Below are 20,552 nucleotides of genomic sequence, written 5' to 3' on the forward strand. Positions count from 1 at the left end.
CCTGGTAAGTAAAGTCAGGTAGTTGAAAATCTTGGTGAGTGAAGCCAGGTGAAAGTCCTAGTGAGTGAAGCTAGGCAATTAGAAAATCTTAGTAAGTGAATCCAGGTGAAAGCCCTAGTGAGTGAAGCTAAGCAGTGAAAATTTAGGCGGGTCAAGGCTGACCAGATACCTAGTGTCTAGAAGTCCAAGTAGATCAAAGATTGACCAAACACTTGGCACAGGGAGAAAAGTCCAAGTGGGTCAAATGTTGATCGGACACTTGGCATGGGGAGAAAAGTCTATGTGTGTCAATGGATTGACTGGACACTTGGTGACGAAGTCCCAGCAGATCATGATTGACTAGATGCTAGGCATGAGAGAGTCCCAACATGTCATAGTTGATTGGATGTTGGGGTTGTGAACCCTAACTTGAGTTTAGGGTTGATCAACTGATCAGCCGATCGATTGAACCAGAGCTCAATCAATCAGTTGATAGATTGGGAGGTTTGTCGAATGGGGTTATGCCAATCAATCAACTGATCAATTGGTAGCGTTCGCTCAAAGAGCGCAGTGTGCTTCGATTAACCGATCGATTGGGCCACTCCAATCGATTAGGCGATCGATTGGGGTTGATTTTCTCTCTATGACACGAGGAAGTCGGAATTGATTAGTCAATCGATTTCAGGGTCTTCTGTGAGAGCATAAAAGGTTACTGAATAGATCAGCTAATCAATCCAACTGCTCCCAATCGATTGGTCAATTGATTAGGATATAACCATTGTAAAAGTTACGAGGTTTAGACGGCTGGGATCGACTGGATCTGACGTGGCAATTGATTGGGAGCAGATTCAATCAATTGGAAGACATAAAAGTGCAGATTTATAGGCGGCGGCAAGTTTAAACGACAACAACTCTTCACTATATCTTCTCCACCTGTTCTTGGAAGCTTAGGGCTGAGTTGTTGCTACACTTCCAAGCTTACAAGAGGCATTCACAAGCAACAAGAGGTCACCAAGAAGGTTTTTCATTTGTATTTGTGTATTTATTTCTTGTTTTGAGTTGTATTGCTTGTGTGAGTTATAAGAGATTTCTCCACCTCCGAATTATTTCTGAGAATGAGTGTTTTTGACATTGGAGAGTGTGCTCGGTGTGGATCCTTGGATTAGTCACCTCTTGTTGAGGTGGATATCAAGTAAATCCTAGTGTTAACATTGGGGAGTTTGTCACTTCAAGTTTATCCTCTGCAACAACATCTACGAAGCGAGAAAGTAAGCGAGAAGAGCTACTCACCCCCTCCTTCTAGCTCCGAAGTGTCCCAACAAGTGATATCAAAGTGAGGCCTTTCTTCATAAGACTCATCGCCGGAAGCACAACGAGCTAGAGAAAGAAGAAGTTAAAGCCCTACTTTCAACAAGCTAAAGGCTATCATCAATAAGCTTAACTTCAAGATGGAATTCGACACAAGGATATCACCACCATTCACAATGAAGAGCTTCGATCTTTGAAAATCAAGGATTAAAAATTTCTTGATGATAGATATAGAGCAATAGTTTGCTCTAACGAAAGGCTTTGAAGCTCCAAGGGATAGAAAAGGCAAAATCATTAAGAAGAGTAAATGGAGGAAAGAACAAGTCAAAAGGTGTGAGGCAAATGATAAGATAACCAAATTATTAGTTAGTTTATTGCCAAGCACAATTATATGCAAATTAGAGATTATAAAGATGTCAAAGAGCTTTGGAGTACATTGGCAAAAATCTATGAAGAACCCTCCACTACACCAAATTAAGAAGAATCCAAAGAGGACAACTCATGGATCAAGAGGAAGAGGATTCAGTGGTTGAGAGGTGCTCAACATCCAAGGAGGAAATTAAAGAAGGTCCATCCTCAAGAGAGCACAAGGATGAAGGCAAAGGGGTATACTCTTTATTTCATGTGGAAGAGGATGAAGATGAAGAGGTATCAGTTGGTGCGGTTAGCACTAACGGTCTAACTCAGGTTTTGATGAATGACAAATCGTGTTAAGTTAGGTTTGTCGTGATCTAACACTCTGACCGAGTGTGCAGACGAAGTCCAGTTAGGTCGATGGCCTGACCGGATAGCTGGCAAGAAGTCCAAGCGGGTCGACGGGCTGACCGGGCGCTTAGCGAGAAGTATAACTAGGTCGACGAGCTGACCAGATAGCTAGCAAGAAGTCCAAGCGGGTCGACGGGTTGACCGGACGCTTGGTGAGAAGTCCAGACGGGTCGAAGGGATGACCGGATGTCTGACAGGTGAGTAAGGTAAGTCACTGGAAGGGAATGACTGTGAGGACGCATTCCTGGGAAGGGAACATTAGGCGTTGATCTGGACTAGATCCATTTCGGATATCTAAGTCGAGATCGTGACTAGATTCCAATCTCAGGAAGACGGAATTTAAGTCATACTCTTTTTACTAAACTATAAACTGAACTAACACTCTGTTTTGCAGGTTATAATTTATCTATTTGCCTCGGACTAACCTTGTTTTGCAGGAAAGATGCTCCCTGGAAAAAGGTGGTCTGAGCGCCCGGAGGGGATTCGGGCGCCCAGAAGGGATCCGGGCGCCCGGGAGGCAAAATTTATCCAAATGCGGCATCGCCACGTGGAGCTCACTGGTTGGACCTGCCACGTCTCACCAGGGTGCTCGGAAGGGATCCAGGACGCCCCGAGCTTCATATAAAAGAAGGGGCAGAGGCAGAGCTTCAACAACAACTCAGAATCTGCTTTCCTACGCTCCTGCAACGCTGCGAAGTTCCGACAACGCTGTTCTTTTAATTTCTTCTTCTGTCGGTATAGCTTTACTTTGTTTTTTCATTAGCATTCCTGTATTAGTTTGTAATAGTTATCGAATTTCTAGTGAATTGCCCATTGAAAGCACCCTCGTGTGCGGGCCTTGGAGTAGGAGTCGACACAGGCTCCGAACTAAGTAAAATCGGTTCTGTATTAGCATTGATTTTCTTTTCCGTTACGCTTACTCTTATCGAAATTTTTGTAATCGATATTCACCCCCCCTCTATCGAAACTTCACGATCCAACAAGTGGTATCAGAGCCGGTACCGCTCTGATTTGGTGCAACCACCAATCAGACAAGGGGGTGATTTTTCTTATTTTTTTCGGCTTTCAATTTTTTTGTATAATTCCAAACTTGTACTATTCCCTTTTTGGAAATATTTTTTGTTGTAATTAATCTAAATTGGTGCAACACCAATTTAGCTCGTTTACTATTATTTATATTTTCTCCCGCACTACTAATCCAAGACCAAGTCTTGGTACCTCTCTATATTTTCTGTGTACAGATTAAAAATGTCGCAAATCGAGGGCTTCAGCACAGTGTGACCTCCCCTCTTCAACGGGGATGACTTCCCGTACTGGAAGAAGCGAATGGAAGTGTATCTCAAGACAGACTTCGACCAGTGGATGAGCGTCACCAGACCCTACAAAATACCAGTAGACAGTTCCGGGAATCTACTGGATCCAGAAGATTGGACATCAGACCTAAAAAAGAAGGCATCAACAGAGAACAAGGCAATCAACACCCTAAAGTGCGGATTGACAAGAGAAGAACTAAACCGGGTCGGACCACATAAGAACGCCAAAGAGCTGTGGGACAAACTGATCGAGTTGCACGAAGGAACGAGTGACGCTAAGGTAACAAAACAAGACTTGCTCTTAAATAGAATTTTTAACATAAAAATGCAGGAAGGAGAAACGGCCAGCCAACTCCACGCAAGAATTAAAGACATTCTCAACGGACTCCACGCAATAGGGCACCAAATGGAGAACCGAGACTTAATAAGGTATGCCCTAAACACCTTTCCACGCAACAGCTTGTGGGCATTGATCGTAGATGCCTACAAGATATCTAAAAATTTATCTAAAATAAAATCAGATGAGCTTTTCGATGAATTAGAACTGCATGAGCAAACTAACGCCAGGGTTGAGAAAGGTGTAGCCTTATTTGCAGGTTCCTCAAAAGAAAAGAAGAACAAGTCTGGACCGGAAGAAGACTCTGACCAGAACTCTGAAGATGAAGAACACCTGGTGAACCTGGTAAGGAAGATGTTCACCAGGAGGAAAAGAAGCTTCAACAAGAAGGACCTTCAAAAGATCAATTCTCCAACCGAATCGAGGAGTGTGACGTGCTTCGGATGCAACAAGAAGGGCCACTACAAGAACGAGTGTCCGAGATTAAAAATCGACAAACCAAAGCCAACCAAAAAGAAGGCCCTCAAAGCGACGTGGGGCGACTCCTCCTCGGAAGAGTCGGAAGCAGAAGATCAAAAACACCAGAGCCACCTCCCGCTGATGGCCCGCGAAGCAGAGTCGAAAGATGAATCGGAAGACGGGTCCGAACCCGAATCGAGCCACGAGTCCGTACTCGTTTCCAAAGGTTCCGAAGAGGTATTCCTAAACTTAAACCGGAAAATTTTTAAAATTATTTCATGCTTAAATAATAAATTAGTTAAGTTAGAAAATAAAAACAAGTTACTCCTCAAGGAAAATCAAATCCTCAAGGAACAAGTTGTAAATAATAAACCAACTCAAGATCTAACACTTGAGGAGGAGAATTCATCATTAAAATTAGAAATTAACAACTTAAAAATTATGTTATAAAAATTTACTACTAGATCAAAAAATTTAGATTTAATACTAAACAATCAAAAATCATGTTATAATAAAACCGGACTCGGATATAAGTCGAACTCAAATAAAACATATAAATCATTAATAACCCAACACAAATCAATGAACAAAGTCTAGGTTCCAAAAGCGTGTTTGACCATGCAAATAGGAGATAACCAATATTATATCCCTAAAGATAAAATATATTATATAAAGTCAAATAAACCAAATAAGAAACTAGAATACAAACCTGAACAAAAAAGTTTAAAATCTAAACATATTAAAACTCAACAAAATGTAAACTATCATCAAGTAAAATATAATTATAAAAGAAATAGACATAAACCGAGAACAAAATTAAATTAAATGGTCATTAATTCAGGGGAAGGCTCCAGAATAGCTGACACCTCTAAAACTAACCTACCCGGCAGGGTAACTCTAACCAACCTACCCGACAGGGTAATTAGGATTAGTTAAAAAGGGTTCAAGTTTAACTTGAAAAATGATACTGGTGAAATTTTGGATGATAGTACGTTAGGGAAGCTTAGTCTATGTATGTCTAGGAAGATATGACTTTGACCTGGTGTATTTGGCTAAGTGGAACTGACCGAAGCTACCTTTTATGGATCCTAACCAGTTAGACCAAGGTTTTGTACTAAGTCTAGTGGATAGGACTATTTGGAAAACCTCGAAGGCATGGTTACTTTAATGATGTCCGAGTGACTCACCATAGCCCAGAAGTTTATTCAGAGAACGTCTATTTGTTGAACTCAAAGCTAAACTTGAATCTAACACAAGTTAAAAACAAACTCTAAAATTGAATCTAATTCATCTCACAAAATTATAGGATTCCCTGATTGAAAACATAGATTGGGTGAGATGACTAAGGACATTAAATAAAATTAAAATTAAAATTAAAACTAAAACTAAACAAAAATTAAAATTAAAATTAAATTAAAACTAAAACTAAATTAAAATTAAAACTAAAACTAAATAAAATTAAAATTAAAATTAAAATTAAATTTAAAATTAAAATTAAAATTAAAATTAAAATTAAAACTAAAATTAAATTTAAATTAAAACTAAATAAAATTAAAATTAAAACTAAAATTAAATTAAAATTAAAACTAAAATTAAATTAAAATTAAAACTAAAACTAAACTAAAATTAAAATTAAAATTAAAATTAAAAATTAAAAATTAAATTTTTTTAAACTTAATTTTAAAAATTAAATTTTTTTTTAAAACTTAAAAAAAATATTTTAAAAATTAAAATTTAAATTTAAATTTTTTTTAACTTAAATTTTTTATTTTTTTTTCAAACCTTCCTACTTTTAGAATTTCAAAACAACTTTAGCCTTAGACTAGAAAAATCCCTTTAGAAATCATGTTCCCCCAGGACTAGTATTTGAGCATCTCACCAACACCCTAGGATTACCTTGCTTGTGATTGACAAACATAGAAAGGGGTGAGATGTATAGGCTAATTGCCTGGACTTAAGATGCTTATGTCAGTGCATCGATATAAGTCTGGGCGTTAAATACAAAACATACATTAATCAAGTTAAGTTATTCAGTTTAGTCAACCGCTAACTCATCACAATGAACTTAACTTGACTAATCAAGTGAAAGTTGCTATCTTCTGATAGTCAAGAAGTACCTAATTGGTTAGACAGCTATTTTAGATGTCAGGTTTAGGGGGAGGATTAAATCAACACTTAACCTTAATCATACTATCTTTTCTAATATTTTTTTTCAGTATTCAAATTGAATTTTGGTTTCAAATTTAAAGTTTTTACAAACTTAATAAGTCTTCAAACTTAGTTTTTGAAATCTTATGTTTCAAATATTCTTAACTAGCTTTTATAAAATTAAATTCTTCAATTAAAGTTTATAAACTCAGATTTTTAAAAAAAAAAACTTAGTTTCAATCAGTTTTGAAAAGTAAATATCTTTTAAAACTCAGTTTTGAAATCTTAAAAAATGTTGTTTGAAAAATCTAGTTTTGAAAACTTAGCCTTAAAATTTTAATTTTCAAAACTTATGTTTGAAAAATCCTTCAAAATTGAAACATATTTTGAAAATTTACCTTGATCCTAAAATTTGAAACTTATGCATTTATATTAGAAAATCAGCTTTTCAAATTTATGATTAGAAAATTCTCTTTTGAGTTTACAAAAGTCATTTTTGAAAATTAAACTTGTAAATGATCCTTAAAAATTGGCCACTCTTTCAAAACTTAGCTATTTTTTTCAAAAGCTAAAACTTTTACTCCCCCAAGATAAACTTAGACATCATTCCTTATATTTTTTTATGTGCTATGTATTTTTAAATGTTTAAATTATATCCTTGTTTGATGAATGCCAAAGGGGGAGGGATAGGTGGTTAAGTTAGAAAAACAAAATAAAATTAAAAACTAACTTAAACCTCATGCTAGAACAAAATGTTTAACTTTTTTTTGCATATTTTTACTAACTTAAGCAGGTTGTCATTCCATCAAAAAAGGGGAGATTGTTGATGTGGTTAGCACTAACAATCTAACTCAGATTTTGATGAATGACAAATCGGGTTAAGTTAGGTTTGTCGTGATCTAACACTCTGACCGAGTGTGCAGACGAAGTCCAGCTAGGTCGACGGGCTGACCGGATAGCTGGCAAGAAGTCCAAGCGGGTCGACGGGATGACCGGACACTTGGCGAGAAGTCCAGCTAGGTCGACGGGCTGACCGGATAGCTGGCAAGAAGTCCAAGCAAGTCGACGGGTTGACCGGACGCTTGGCGAGAAGTCCAAACTGGTCGAAGGGCTGACCGAACGTCTGGCAGGTGAGTAAAGGTAAGTCACTGGAAGGGAGTGACTGTGAGGACGCGTTCCCGGGAAGGGAACATTAGGCATCGATCTGGCTTAGATCCATTTTAGATATCTAAGTCGAGATCGTGACTAGATTCCGGTCTCAGGAAGACGGAATCTAAGTCATACTCTTTTTGCTAAACTATAAACTGAACTAACACTCTGTTTTGCAGGTTATAATTTATCTATTTGCCTCGGACTAACCTTGTTTTGCAGGATAGATGCTCCCTAGAAAAAGGTGGTCCGGGCGCCCGGGAGGCAAAATTTATCCAAACGCGGTGTCGCCACATGGAGCTCACTGGTTGGACCTGCCACGTCTCACCAGGGCGCCCGGAAGGGATCCAGGACGCCCCGAGCTTCATATAAAAGAAGGGGCAGAGGCAGAGCTTCAACAACAACTCAGAATCTACTTTCCTACGCTCCTGCAACGCTGCGAAGTTCCGACAACGCTGTTCTTTTAATTTCTTCTTCTGTCGGTATTACTTTACTTGGTTTTTTCATTAGCATTCCTGTATTAGTTTGTAATAGTTATCGAATTGCTAGTGAATTTCCCATCGAAAGCACCCTCATGTGCAGGCATTGGAGTAGGAATCGACACAGGCTCCGAACCAAGTAAAATTGGTTTTGTGTTAGCATTGATTTTCTTTTCCGCTGCGCTTACTCTTATCGAAATTTTTGTAATCGATATTCACCCCCCCCCCCCTCTATTGAAACTTCATGATCCAACAATATCTATCCCTAGGATTAAGGGGGAGCATCATTCATTGACACCGGAGCAAGAAGAGGCTTCTATCTCCAAGTCAAGTGGAGAGGAAGGTGGTGCCACCTCCACAAGTCAAGAAAAAAAATCAAATGTAGGATCATGTGTCGACCCTACAAATGAAGGTATACAAATTTCAGTTGTTAATAATAAAAATTATATTATATACTTCAATTGTAGGGAGAAAAGGTATTACAAGAGTAAATGCCTTAAGTTGACCAAGAAGAATGGTCAAGTGGCAACAAAGACTAAGGAGAAGCCTAAGAAGGTTGACCCTGTGATACGGAAGGGTAAGGAGCACATTGTGTACTTCTTGTGCAATCAAAATGGACATTATCAGAGCCAATGTCCAAAGGGAAAGAATCTAACCAAAGCCAAAAGAGGAAGCTCAAGTCGAGGGGAAGCTTCTGAGAGGAACCCCAAGATATCATTTATTGAACTAATTCCTTTGACCCATGATAAAAAAGCATGCTAGGTCTAGTTTATATCATTTTAATGAAATTTATCATGAAAATATGTAGCATATCATGCTAAAACTACCACACCTAAGTCTAGGAGGGTAGGTAATAATTTAGGCAACAACTCTAAGAATTTTAGATACATGCCTAAGAAAAGAAAAACTTAAGGTTTTAATGAAATATCAAAATTTGAGAACTTAAGGAGTGAAAATCAAGTCTTGAGGTCAAGACTTGAAAAATTAGAGAGGACCCTAGAAAAATTGACAATTAATGTCAAAGGGTCAAAGAAGTCAAACCTAGGTCAAAATAGGTAAGAACTATCCAATGGTAGGAGAGGTTTGGGTTACAAATCTAAAGCCAAGAAGGATGTGTATTCTTATCATAGAGTTTCATATAGCTATGGAGCTAACCCTAGGTCTAGGGATCAAGTGAAGGTTACAAGGGAGACCATCCCTAAAATTAACCTTGAAAAGACCAACGTGACTAAGGCTTCTAAGAAGTCTAAGAAAATCACTAAGAAAGTATCAAGGGAAGTCATTCCTAGTGAATACCTAAACACCCAAGGAGCACCAATCGATTTTGAGTTCCTAGGAGTGTGTTCTCTACACCTTAGATAGGTCTAGAGAGTGTCAACTCTAATTGAAATGGTAGTTAACTCAACCTTGATGAAGTTGATAATTGGAAGCATTTTCAAGGTTTTGTACTCCTTGAAAATGAGAAAGTTTAATTTGTTACTCTTTTTGGAAGAGTAAAATGTGGCAAAATTTGAAGATTTGGATCTAATTAAATTGGCACAATATAGTTAATTTAAAGAAATGTCAAGTTGGGATTTTGGTATTTTCTTGGGAGAAAAAGGCAAACTTAGGTCTACTTTTTGAATTCAGCAAATTAATTAGAGATGCTTAGATAGATAATCTAGGTATTTTATTTATTCTAAATTACCATGATTGTTTGCCCATCATATGTCATGGCATCATATGTTGCATTTATTTTTGTTATGAAAATAAAAGCAAAAATATCATGTTATGTCATATATACATCATGTAGCTATAGTATGTTTTCTTTTGAAACTTGTTCATTTTGATTTATGCCATAAATCATCATGCATTACATTAAATTTCTTGTAATTAAGGATAATGATATTAATCAACAAGTAACATCCTAGGTGGATGATCAATTTTAAAATACCTAAATAGATAAGCATGAACCCTTGAATTAGGAAAACCAATATCTACATCTCACTAAGATGATAAGTTGACTTGTATGTGCTTTAGTACACAATAGATATAAGTGAGATATTAAGAGGATGAACAAAACTCAAGATATTGATTTAGTGTATTTTTTATTTTAATTTTATCAAAACACATAGTTATGTGTTATCCAATCATTAAGAAAGCTAATGTACAAGTTATGTGCATTTAGCCCAAAGAACATGGTTGGAAATTAGTTTTTGAAAAATATTTTAAAATACTTTTGGAAAACCTTGGTAAAGGTTTTCACCATTGTATAGTTAGACACAAACTAGAGCAAAACATCGAAGTTTTTAATCATTTTAAGTTTTGTGTAAATCTTTGAAAATATAATGTATTTTCATAGAAAACTATTTTTAATGATAGTATATAACTTAAATAATGTCTACACAAAATTTTATGATTTTTGAAAAATCATAGAATTATTTAGGTATTTCTGAATTTCTGAATTCAAGTTGTTTTCGGGAGACAACAAACGTTGGTGAAACCTTTGGTTGGTTGTTCGACGCCTCTCCTAGTTATACTAATAACAATCTTTAGTATTGTGTGTTCCCGAATGATGGTAGGTGCAGAACATTGGGGTACGTCGGGGGGACTCAAGGAATCGCATCCATTCGGCTTCCACGTGTTGAACCACATTTGGCCTCGACTCGTGGAGAGGCGGTAGATGACCCGATCGAGGTACTTTGTGTGACAGAGGAGGGGGAGGGGCTTGGCACTCGGGAGTGGAGGCAAGAGCAAACGAGGCAACCTCCTTTCAAGTGGACTTTCCTTTTTCTAAGTTAATATACTTGGTTGTCCTTCCAAGCAGATGGTCAAAATCTCTCAGGAGCTTCTTGATCAAGGAGCAGAAGAAATACCTATCAGTGAGCCCTTGGGAGAAAGCTCTCGCTAAAATTTCTAGGGTGGCTGAAGGGGTATCCAAGGCCACTTAATCTTTTAATTTACGCTCTCAGCGCCTCCTTGGGCCTCTGCTTAAGGGAAAAGAGGCTCAACGTAGTCTTATGGTTCAACGTAGTCTTATGGTAACAGCAACTACTAGGGAAGTGGTGGAGGAATGCCTTACTAAAGTCCTTGAAACAACAAATGGACTCAATTGGGTGTCGGTTAAACCATCTCAGTGCTTAGCCATAGAGGGTGGTAAGGAATACATTGTACTTAACTCCATCCATATATTGATGGAGGATTGTTATGTTCTCGAATTTAAGTAGGTGGTCCACTAGGTCGGTGGCTCCGTATTCCCCAATCTCTAAGGGTTAGAAGTGACTCGGTAATTTGTCCTCCAATATCTCCTGAGAGATTGGAATACCGACTCGCTCAGGAGAGCTACTAGACATCGGAGCTTTTTCCCTTCAAATATCCTGAGTGGGTACATTTTCATAAGATAATCCTTGGGGTATCTCTGCTCGGCCCACACCCTCAAAGGGCATACAGAATAGAACTCGGTGATATACGAGCAAAGACAAGGGCACAAACGAGAAGTTAATCAATTATGCGGGCGCTTGCATGAAACTGGTTGGAGGAGGAGGAGCTGGTGGAAACCCAGTCGGCCTCTCCATCCATGCCCTTTGGTCAGTATGGGGGTCTGTCATAGATAAGGCCAAGTCATTAAGCAAAGGACGTTCTACTGCTACTTGATGTTGTTGTACCAATTACTGTGCTCGGGCAGCTATAAGTAACTCCAAGTCTTCTTGCGATAAAGTGACTATTATGAATGGTCTAGCTTCATCCATCTTCTTATTTCAGATTTAGGTCAAGTTCCCATAGACGGCGCCAAATTTGATCATGTTTGAAAGTAAAGGCGATGGTGCACTAGTAGGGTGGCTTCGCTGTTGACTGCAAGGAGACAAAGACCCTGCTGACATGGATAGACCTGGGCACACCATAGAGAGAGTAAATGGGAATGTTAGAGCGAAAACCAAAGAGGGGTCCCTAGCACAGACACTCCGACGCTCAAGTCAGAACCGTAGTGGAATGAAGAAGAAGGTGAACAGAACAATAGTCTAGAGGTGTGTGCAAGCATGAGAGTGTAAAATTTAGCATACTTAACCAATGGAGATGACCCTCTTTTTATACTAACCATCATAACCTCTGCAATAGTGAGGCATAAGAGAATGTCTAGTGTCAGAATATATCGGGTGATGAAGTATGTACAACAATCCTCCTCTAGGCAAAGAGAGATTCCATTGCATGTATATGCCAGAATAAAAGAATATTCTTTGTGAGTATCTATTATTCTTTGACAAGTTCTTACAATTCTCTAACAACGTTGTCTTCTGGAGGAGATCCAGTTGGCTCTAGGGCAGGGCGGATGTAGGCTCGGAGCTACACTCATGAGTAGTGAGGATCTGAGTATGGAGGTCCGACCGATTCTGGAGTCGATAGGATATATGCTAAAAGTCGCACTCATGAGTTGTGAGAAACTGAGTCTAACTGTCTGACCGGCTCTAGGGTCGGGTAGTTGTATGCTGGAAGCCTTACCCTTGAAGAGTGGGGAGCTATGTCCCTAAGGTCTGACCGGTTCTAGGGTCCGACAACCATATGCTGGGAGTCTTACTCTTAAAGAGTTGTTAGCTAAGTCCCTAAGGTCTGACCGGCTCTGGGGTCGAGCGGTCGTATGCTGGGAGTCTTGCCCTTCAAGAGTGTGAAGCTAAGTCCATAAAGTCCGACTGGCTCTGGGACTGAACGACTATATATGTTGGGAGCCTTACTCTTGAAGAGTGGAGAGCTAAGTCCCTAAAGTTCAACCGACTCTAGGGTCGGGCGACCGTATGCTAGGAGTCTTGCCCTCGAAGAGTGAGGAGCCTAAATCCCTAAAATCCGACCGATTCTAGGACTAGACAGCACTATGCTAGGAGCCTCAATCACGAGGAGTACACTCTCACTACTCCTTGACTTTAACTATCACATTCCTCATATTATCTTAACTATCGTGCCTACATTACTTATGATCCGGAGGTAGTTGAGGACATGGGGGGAAATAAGGAGAGAAGGGAGGGCATTTTCGTCTTTTGGCGCATTTAGGGGTTTGAGTGCTTTTAAGCACTGTTCACAGTGCTAAGAAAAGGGGGGTTTTTTTTGGGGACCCGCGGCCAGCCAAGGGGAGGCTCGGGTTTGCCCCTCTCACGCCCTTCGTCGGCGACCGACGAAGCCGCCGGAGTTATCCTCCTCCTCTCCTTTATCACCTCTTCACTCCTGCTCCGTCATCAGGAGGGAGGGGACGGGTTCGTGCAGGGAGCCGTCGCCAGGATAGGGGCTGCTTCCTCTTACATGCTCTGCCAGCGCCGACGCCGGTGCCGGCCGCTCTCCTCCTCCTCTCCTCCACCCCTTTCCTCAGGTCTCACGCCATCGATGCCGCCTAGGAGAGGGCGTTTGCACCGCTGCCAGGGAGAAACCGAGCACCGCCGTCGCGTATGGCGTCCAGCGCCGCCTCCTCCTCCTGTGTCACTTCCTCCAGCAGCAGCCGGCGTCTCCAGCCTCCACGGCTGCCTCCGGCGACTGCCACAGCCGTCGCCGGCGTCTCCAGCAACCGCCGACACCTCCGCGGCACCTCCGCCATTGCCGCCTGCACTTCCCGTGGCTGGTGCCGGTGATCATGGCGAATACCACCTCCAGACCACCGCCATAGCCACCTTTGGCAGCCCAAGTCTTCGGCGGCCAGCGCCTCCGGCGTCCAGCGCCGTCACCTCCGGTAGCCCCTGCTGCAGCCACCGACACCTCCGGGCAGCCGTCATCACCCTCCAAGCAGCCGTCATACGACGGGCTCAGGTTTGCTTATTCAGACCTTCGCGCCAAGATTATGTTCGACTTGTGAGCCGATGTGGATCCGGCCATCGTGCCGTTGTATTTCATTCGTCGTACCATTATCATGCTTGTTAGTCATTCGTATTATCCGGCCTGTGAGCCGCTGTATTGTTCCGGGCCGCTGTGACTCGATTAGCGACACGACCAGCTCATCCATCCATCCGAGGGCGCCCCCCTGGGCCAGGGTACGTTCTCATACTCGGTATCTGTTCATTTTATTGCTATACTATTATGCGGTTACTTATATATCTGTGGGATTCACCTCGAGCACCGAGGTACCAGAGGCCGGGGCGACCCGGTCGCTGGATGCAGGTACAGTTGACCGGAGGAGGACTTCTGACGATCTGGTCAACGTAGAGGACAGCTCACCATTGGGTCAAGAGGATGCGGTCAACCCTCCAGACACGTCATACCGGCAGATTCGTCTTCTCAGCTTCCAGACATGAACAAATTGGCGTCGTCTGTGGGAACGCGCCTGATCTGGAACGTGAAGATGGACGACGCCGGAGAGTTCTGCCATTCTCATGACCTAGGTCAGTTTTTCCGTTATTTGTTCTCGGTTAATTATATGATCTGTATTAGTCCCACGATGGTGAAGACCCCCGAGCCAATCGGCCGGGCGGATTATATACGAGCCACACGCTCGATGGTAAAGACCCCCAAGCCGATCGGCCGAGCGGATTATATCCGAGCTGCAGGCTCGATGACAAAGACCCCCGAGCCGATCGGCCGGGCGGATTATATCCGAGCTGCAGGCTCGATGACGAAGACCCCCGAGCCGATCGACCGGGCGGATTATATACGAGCCACACGCTCGATGGTGAAGACCCCCGAGCCGATCGGCCGGGCGGATTATATCTGAGCTGCAGGCTCGATGACGAAGACCCCCGAGTCGATCGGCCGGGCGGATTATATCCGAGCTGCAGGCTCGATGACGAAGACCCCCGAGCCGATCGGCCGGGTTTGAATTAGCCCTCAGGGTCGTCTAGCCCAGACGACCGTAGCGGATTATATCCGAGCTGCAGGCTCGATGACGAAGACCCCCGAGCCGATCGGCCGGGCGGATTATATACGAGCCACACGCTCGATGGTGAAGACCCCCGAGCCGATCGGCCGGGCGGATTATATACGAGCCACACGCTCGATGGTGAAGACCCCCGAGCCGATCGGTTGGGCGGATTATATCCGAGCTGCAGGCTCGATGACGAAGACCCCGAGCCGATCGGCCGGGCGGATTATATCCGAGCTGCAGGCTCGATGACGAAGACCCCCGAGCCGATCGGCCGGGCGGATTATATACGAGCCCGTGGCTGCCACGGGCTCGATGGCGAAGACCCCCGAGCCGATCGGCCGGGAGGATTATATACGAGCCCGTGGCTGCCACGGGCTCGATGGCGAAGACCCCCGAGCCGATCGGCCGGGAGGATTATATACGAGCTCGTGGCTGCCACGGGCTCGATGGCGAAGACCCCCGAGCCGATCGGCCGGGTTTGAATTAGCCCTCAGGGTCGTCTAGCCCAGACGTTAAACCGTAGAGTCGAACCGGCGACTATAAAAACCCCGGCTTGAAGACCGTCTAGCCCAGACGTTAAACCGTAGAGTCGAACCAGCGACTATAAAACCCCGGCTTGAAGACCGCTGCATGGACTAGTTATCAGATATTCTATCTCCCCCGTTCGGGGTCGAGCGGTCGCCACTGGTCTCGGACCAGCTTCAGATATTCTATCTCCCCTGTTCGGGGTCGAGCGATTATCACTGGCCTCGAGCCAGCTTATCAGCATATAGTATTTCTTATCTCCCCCGATCGGGGTCGAGCTATCTCCGATGGTCACGGGCAGGAGTACCCCCACTGGTTGTGGACCAGGATCTCTGGGCTTTGCGTCTGTTCGGCTCACGACACTCCAGCTCTGTTTGCGCATGATACGCCCGTACGACATCAGCCACTTAGTTTTACTCGATTGCTGGGCCGGCACTTTACGATTGCCCGTTGACTATTTTTGGGGCTGCGCAGTCAGCACTTTCATAGCCGTCCGACCAGTATCGCGCGGCATCGTCCGCCCGGCATCTATTCGATCGATCGCCATCGTTCCGGTCACATGCTCGACATCGTCCGCCCGGCATCTATTATTCCGATCGACATCATTTCGATCGCACGCTCGGCATCTATTATTCCGATCGACATCAACTCGATCGCACGCCTGACATCGTTCGTCCGACATCGATTTCCGTTCCTATGAGTGCTTGGTCAGCACCTTCGTGGTCGCACGCACGACATCGTCCGTCCGACATCTATCCGTCCGATCGACATCATTCCGATCACTCGCTCAGCATCTTCATTGTTGTGTGCCCAGCATCGTCATCGCTCGCAGAGATGTTTTTGTTTCTCATCCGGCATCTCTGCAGTCGCGCACTCAGCATCGCTTGTCCACTCGATCTATTCGTAGTCCACCGTATCGCTCGGTCTGCTATCCAGGCACTCTTCGCTTGCTTGTTGTTTTGGCACTCGCTTGACGTTGTCGCTCGCTCAGCATCTTCTGCTCGGCGTCTATCCACCTGATCGGCATCACTTCGATCGTCCGGTCGGTATCTTCGTGGATGCGCACTTGGCATTGGTCCAGTTTCCGACTTCGTCTGCTCGGTATCGTGACCATCTCCTGCGACACCATTATTATAGCGACCGCTCGAGGTACATTATATTATCGGTTCAGCGATTTGGCTTTGACATCGAGAGCGGTTCAGCTCTTTGCGATTGACTGTCCAGTCAGTCGGACTAATGCCTCCTTCGACTAGACTTGAAAGGGAGGCTTGTGATCCAGAGGTAGTTGAGGACATGGGGGGAAATAAGGAGAGAAGGGAGGGCATTTTCGTCTTTTGGCGCATTTAGGGGTTTGAGTGCTTTTAAGCACTGTTCACAGTGCTAAGAAAAGGGGGGTTTTTTTTTGGGGACCCGCGGCCAGCCAAGGGGAGGCTCGGGTTTGCCCCTCTCACGCCCTTCGTCGGCGACCGACGAAGCCGCCGGAGTTATCCTCCTCCTCTCCTTTATCACCTCTTCACTCCTGCTCTGTCATCAGGAGGGAGGGGACGGGTTCGTGCAGGGAGCCGTCGCCAGGATAGGGGTTGCTTCCTCTTACATGCTCTGCCAGCGCCGACGCCGGTGCCGGCCGCTCTCCTCCTCCTCTCCTCCACCCCTTTCCTCAGGTCTCACGCCATCGACGCCGCCTAGGAGAGGGCGTTTGCATCGCTGCCAGGGAGAAACCGAGCACCGCCGTCGCGTATGGCGTCCAGCGCCACCTCCTCCTCCTGTGTCGCTTCCTCCAGCAGCAGCCGGCGTCTCCAGCCGCCACGGCTGCCTCCGGCGACTGCCACAGCCGTCGCCGGCGTCTCCAGCAACCGCCGACACCTCCGCCATTGCCACCTGCACTTCCTGTGGCTGGTGCCGGCGATCATGGCGAATACCACCTCCAGACCACCGCCATAGCCGCCTTTGGCAGCCCGCATCTTCGGCGGCCAGCGCCTTCGGCGTCCAGCGCCGTCACCTCCGGCAGCCCCTGCCGTAGCCACCGACACCTCCGGGCAGCCGTCATCACCCTCCAAGCAGCCGTCATACGACGGGCTCAGGTTTGCTTATTCAGACCTTCGCGCCAAGATTATGTTCGACTTGTGAGCCGATGTGGATCCGGCCATCGTGCCGTTGTATTTCATTCTTCGTACCATTATCATTCTTGTTAGTCATTCGTATTATCCGGCCTGCGTGCCGTGTGCCGGCCTGTGAGCCGCTGTATTGTTCCGGACCGCTGCGACTCGATTAGCGACACGACCAGCTCATCCATCCATCCGAGGGTGCCCCCTGGGCCAGGGTACATTCTCATACTCGATATCTGTTCATTTTATTGCTATACTATTATGCGGTTACTTATATATATGTGGGATTCGCCTCGAGCACCGAGGTACCAGAGGCCGGGGCGACCCGGTCGCTGGATGCAGGCACAGTTGACCGGAGGAGGACTTCTGACGATCTGGTCAACGTAGAGGACAGCTCACCATCGGGTCAAGAGGATGCGGTCAACCCTCCAGACACGTCATACCGATAGATTCATCTTCTCAGCTTCCAGACAGGAACAACTTACTTCCCTCATTGCTCCTTGACTTTAATTATCACATTCCTCATATTATCTTAATTACTTTTGGAGTGCTCACAATACACAATACGTCATATCACTCATAGTGATGCATGTCCATGGGGTTTGAACTTGGAGCCCAGAAAACCCAAGAATTTTTGTCATTTAACATAGAGCTAGGCTCACAGTAGATTTGAGATGATCGATCGAACACATGATTTAGATTGAATATACCGCCCAAAGAATTTTTCTCATGATCTCCGACTTCTACCATGACAGGAATATTAGCAACAAGGCAAGCACTGCCGGTGCAAGCTGGTGCTGCAGATCTGCAAGTTGAGCGGTCACGGGGGAAGAATTCGGCAGGTGAGGGTAAGCATCCGGCGGCGGCAGTTTGCACTCGTCGCCGTTGAAGTATACCTTCCTAGGGAACGCCCATCCGTTCTTGAAGGTGAACGTCCTCTCATCCTTTCTCAGCAGCAGCTCAGACTGGACGTTCCCATAGGCACCGGCCTGCATCAGCAGATCGTTGTAGAACTTCATTCCGTACAACATCCCTGTGTCGTCTGCATGCGACGATCGAGAAGAGCTAAGGGATTAATTAATTAATTAATTAATTAATTAATACAAAAGCATGAATTGATCGATCATATATATATTACTGATGTTTCCGTAGGGCAGGAGGGGCTTATAATCGAAGCTGAAGACTTCGGTGATGTTGTCGAGGTTGGGGTGCTGGACCACGAGCGTCCACTGGGTATAGTTCAAGCGATAGTTGAAGTTGGTGATGGCGATCTTGGCTCGCCAGTAGTCCTTGTAGTTGAGCTTGACGTGCCAGTGGATTCGGATGGGACACATGTGATGCGTGCACTGCAGCAGCGGCGAGTTGTCCTTCTTCGGGGTGTTGATCCCCGGCGAGTTTAGCTGATTGGAGTTACTCCTGCACGAATTAATTAATTAATTAATTAAGTGATGAAGTTTGCGGGAATTACGGTATGCGTACTTGATGCATGTCTTGGTCTCGCAGCCGCAGGCGCAGGAGGAACAGGGGATGATGGTGTCGTTGTAGAAGGATGAGAAGGAGACGCAGCAGCTGGGATGCTTGGAGGCCAGGAACTGCGAGTAGGTGCATGTCACGTTCCAGGTCACTGCAAACTCACCCGATCGGGAATGTCAGCGGGAATTTTAAATATTAATCTTCGATTTCGAGAACGGCAAATTAACTTACTGAGAGCTTGAGTCTTGCGCCGGTGGTCGGGCGTGAAGAAGGTGGTGGGGGGAACGATCTTGGCAGGGCCGCAAGTGTAGCCGGGGCCGGGTCCCAGCAACGTGAAGTTCTGCGGCAGCTTCACCGTCTTGTTGGACGTGCCGGAGAGCCCGACGCTGACCTGGAAGGACGACACGGCGGCGGCCGGGTCTTGGCCGTAGGACGCCACCACGCCGCCCTTGCAGCAGTTGGCGATCTGCTGGTTGTAAGGAACGCCGGGGAGCATGTCGAGTATTGTGGGCGTCTTCTTGCAGCAGTGCGGCGAGCCGCCTTTGAACTTGGAGCAGTCGCCTTGCTCTGTCGCCTGAGCGCCCACCATCGACCAAATCACCTCCTTCTTCGCCCACGTCCAACCCAACGTCCACCCGGGGCTCATGATGTGCCGGTACATCTGGAAGTTGTTCATCGTCACCACTGCCACGTACCCATCAGCTGTCCACGAGATCACATCCCATTTGATGGTTATGTTTCCAGTCGGGTCCAACGGATCATATGCCTCTGCAGCGCAGTTTCAAACAATGATCGATCGATCGATCACCATGATCGACTTTCATTAATTTGTCTAAAGATTTACAAAAAAAAAAAAAGGAATAAACCTGCAACAGAGAACATCAGCACAATAACAAGCAGGGAAAGAAGATAATTTGATGTCCTCAGCGAACATCTCCAGCGCATCTGTTCATCCTTCGCGTTCATCGCCATTAGATCGCCACCTCCTGCTGCTGTTAAATTTCTGTTGTCGAGTGAGTGAGGAGAGGTGCTCGATCGTGTGTGTTTATGAAGAAGAAGATTACTGATGACTCGCCAACTTCTTCGTCGGCGAGATGATTAATTAGCACAAAAATAGTTCCTCTGTTCTGAAGCAATGTGTTTGGTGAGGGAGGGAAGGAAAGGGACGATGGAGATTTGAAGAATACCTCCCAACGGTTACTGGTAAACAAATCACTTCGATGGATTTTAACCATAATTTTTATATATAAGAAGAGAATAGATTGAATCTGGAAGAGTTGGGATGTGTTTTCAGCAAGTAGAGAGTCTCCATCAATGGATTACTTACAACTTAGTTCTTAGACAATGATTAAGATGCCATATTTCTAGCCAGGCTTTCATCATCAATAATGATAAAGACATTATTAAGCAAATGAGTTTCCGTTGGAATGTGTAATCGTTAAACTGATTTGATGGCTCGATCTAGTGGCCTAATCAAGGCCCAATCTAGCGAGCTAATCATTACCAAATACATGCACATGAAAATACGACCACCAAGATAAATAAAAAACTATTTATAAAATTCACTGAAGTGAAAAACCACCATCAGTGAGGAATGTAAGATACACAAACACACACATATTTATTAGCAAAGAGAATAATGAGATAAAAGAAGTGAAGTGAGATTTGTAACTACATTCTTCCATTAAAACTACAACTTAG

At 44.5% G+C, this 20,552-nt stretch overlaps 1 protein-coding gene across 1 annotated transcript; it reads right to left on the bottom strand.

Annotated features, from left to right (window-relative positions):
- Positions 1-17,979: 17,979 nt before the first annotated feature.
- Positions 17,980-19,886, bottom strand: LOC121969474 (COBRA-like protein 4). The gene is made up of 5 exons (XM_042519604.1): positions 19,718-19,886; positions 19,083-19,619; positions 18,858-19,002; positions 18,517-18,794; positions 17,980-18,420 (listed from the first exon to the last, which is right to left on the bottom strand). The coding sequence occupies exons 1-5, from the start codon at positions 19,821-19,823 to the stop codon at positions 18,122-18,124; spliced, it is 1,365 nt and encodes a 454-aa protein (XP_042375538.1). The 5' UTR covers positions 19,824-19,886; the 3' UTR covers positions 17,980-18,121.
- Between the last annotated feature and the right edge of the window lie 666 nt (positions 19,887-20,552).

This window comes from Zingiber officinale, chromosome 4A (assembly GCF_018446385.1).
Source record: "Zingiber officinale cultivar Zhangliang chromosome 4A, Zo_v1.1, whole genome shotgun sequence".
Classification (NCBI taxonomy): domain Eukaryota; kingdom Viridiplantae; phylum Streptophyta; class Magnoliopsida; order Zingiberales; family Zingiberaceae; genus Zingiber; species Zingiber officinale.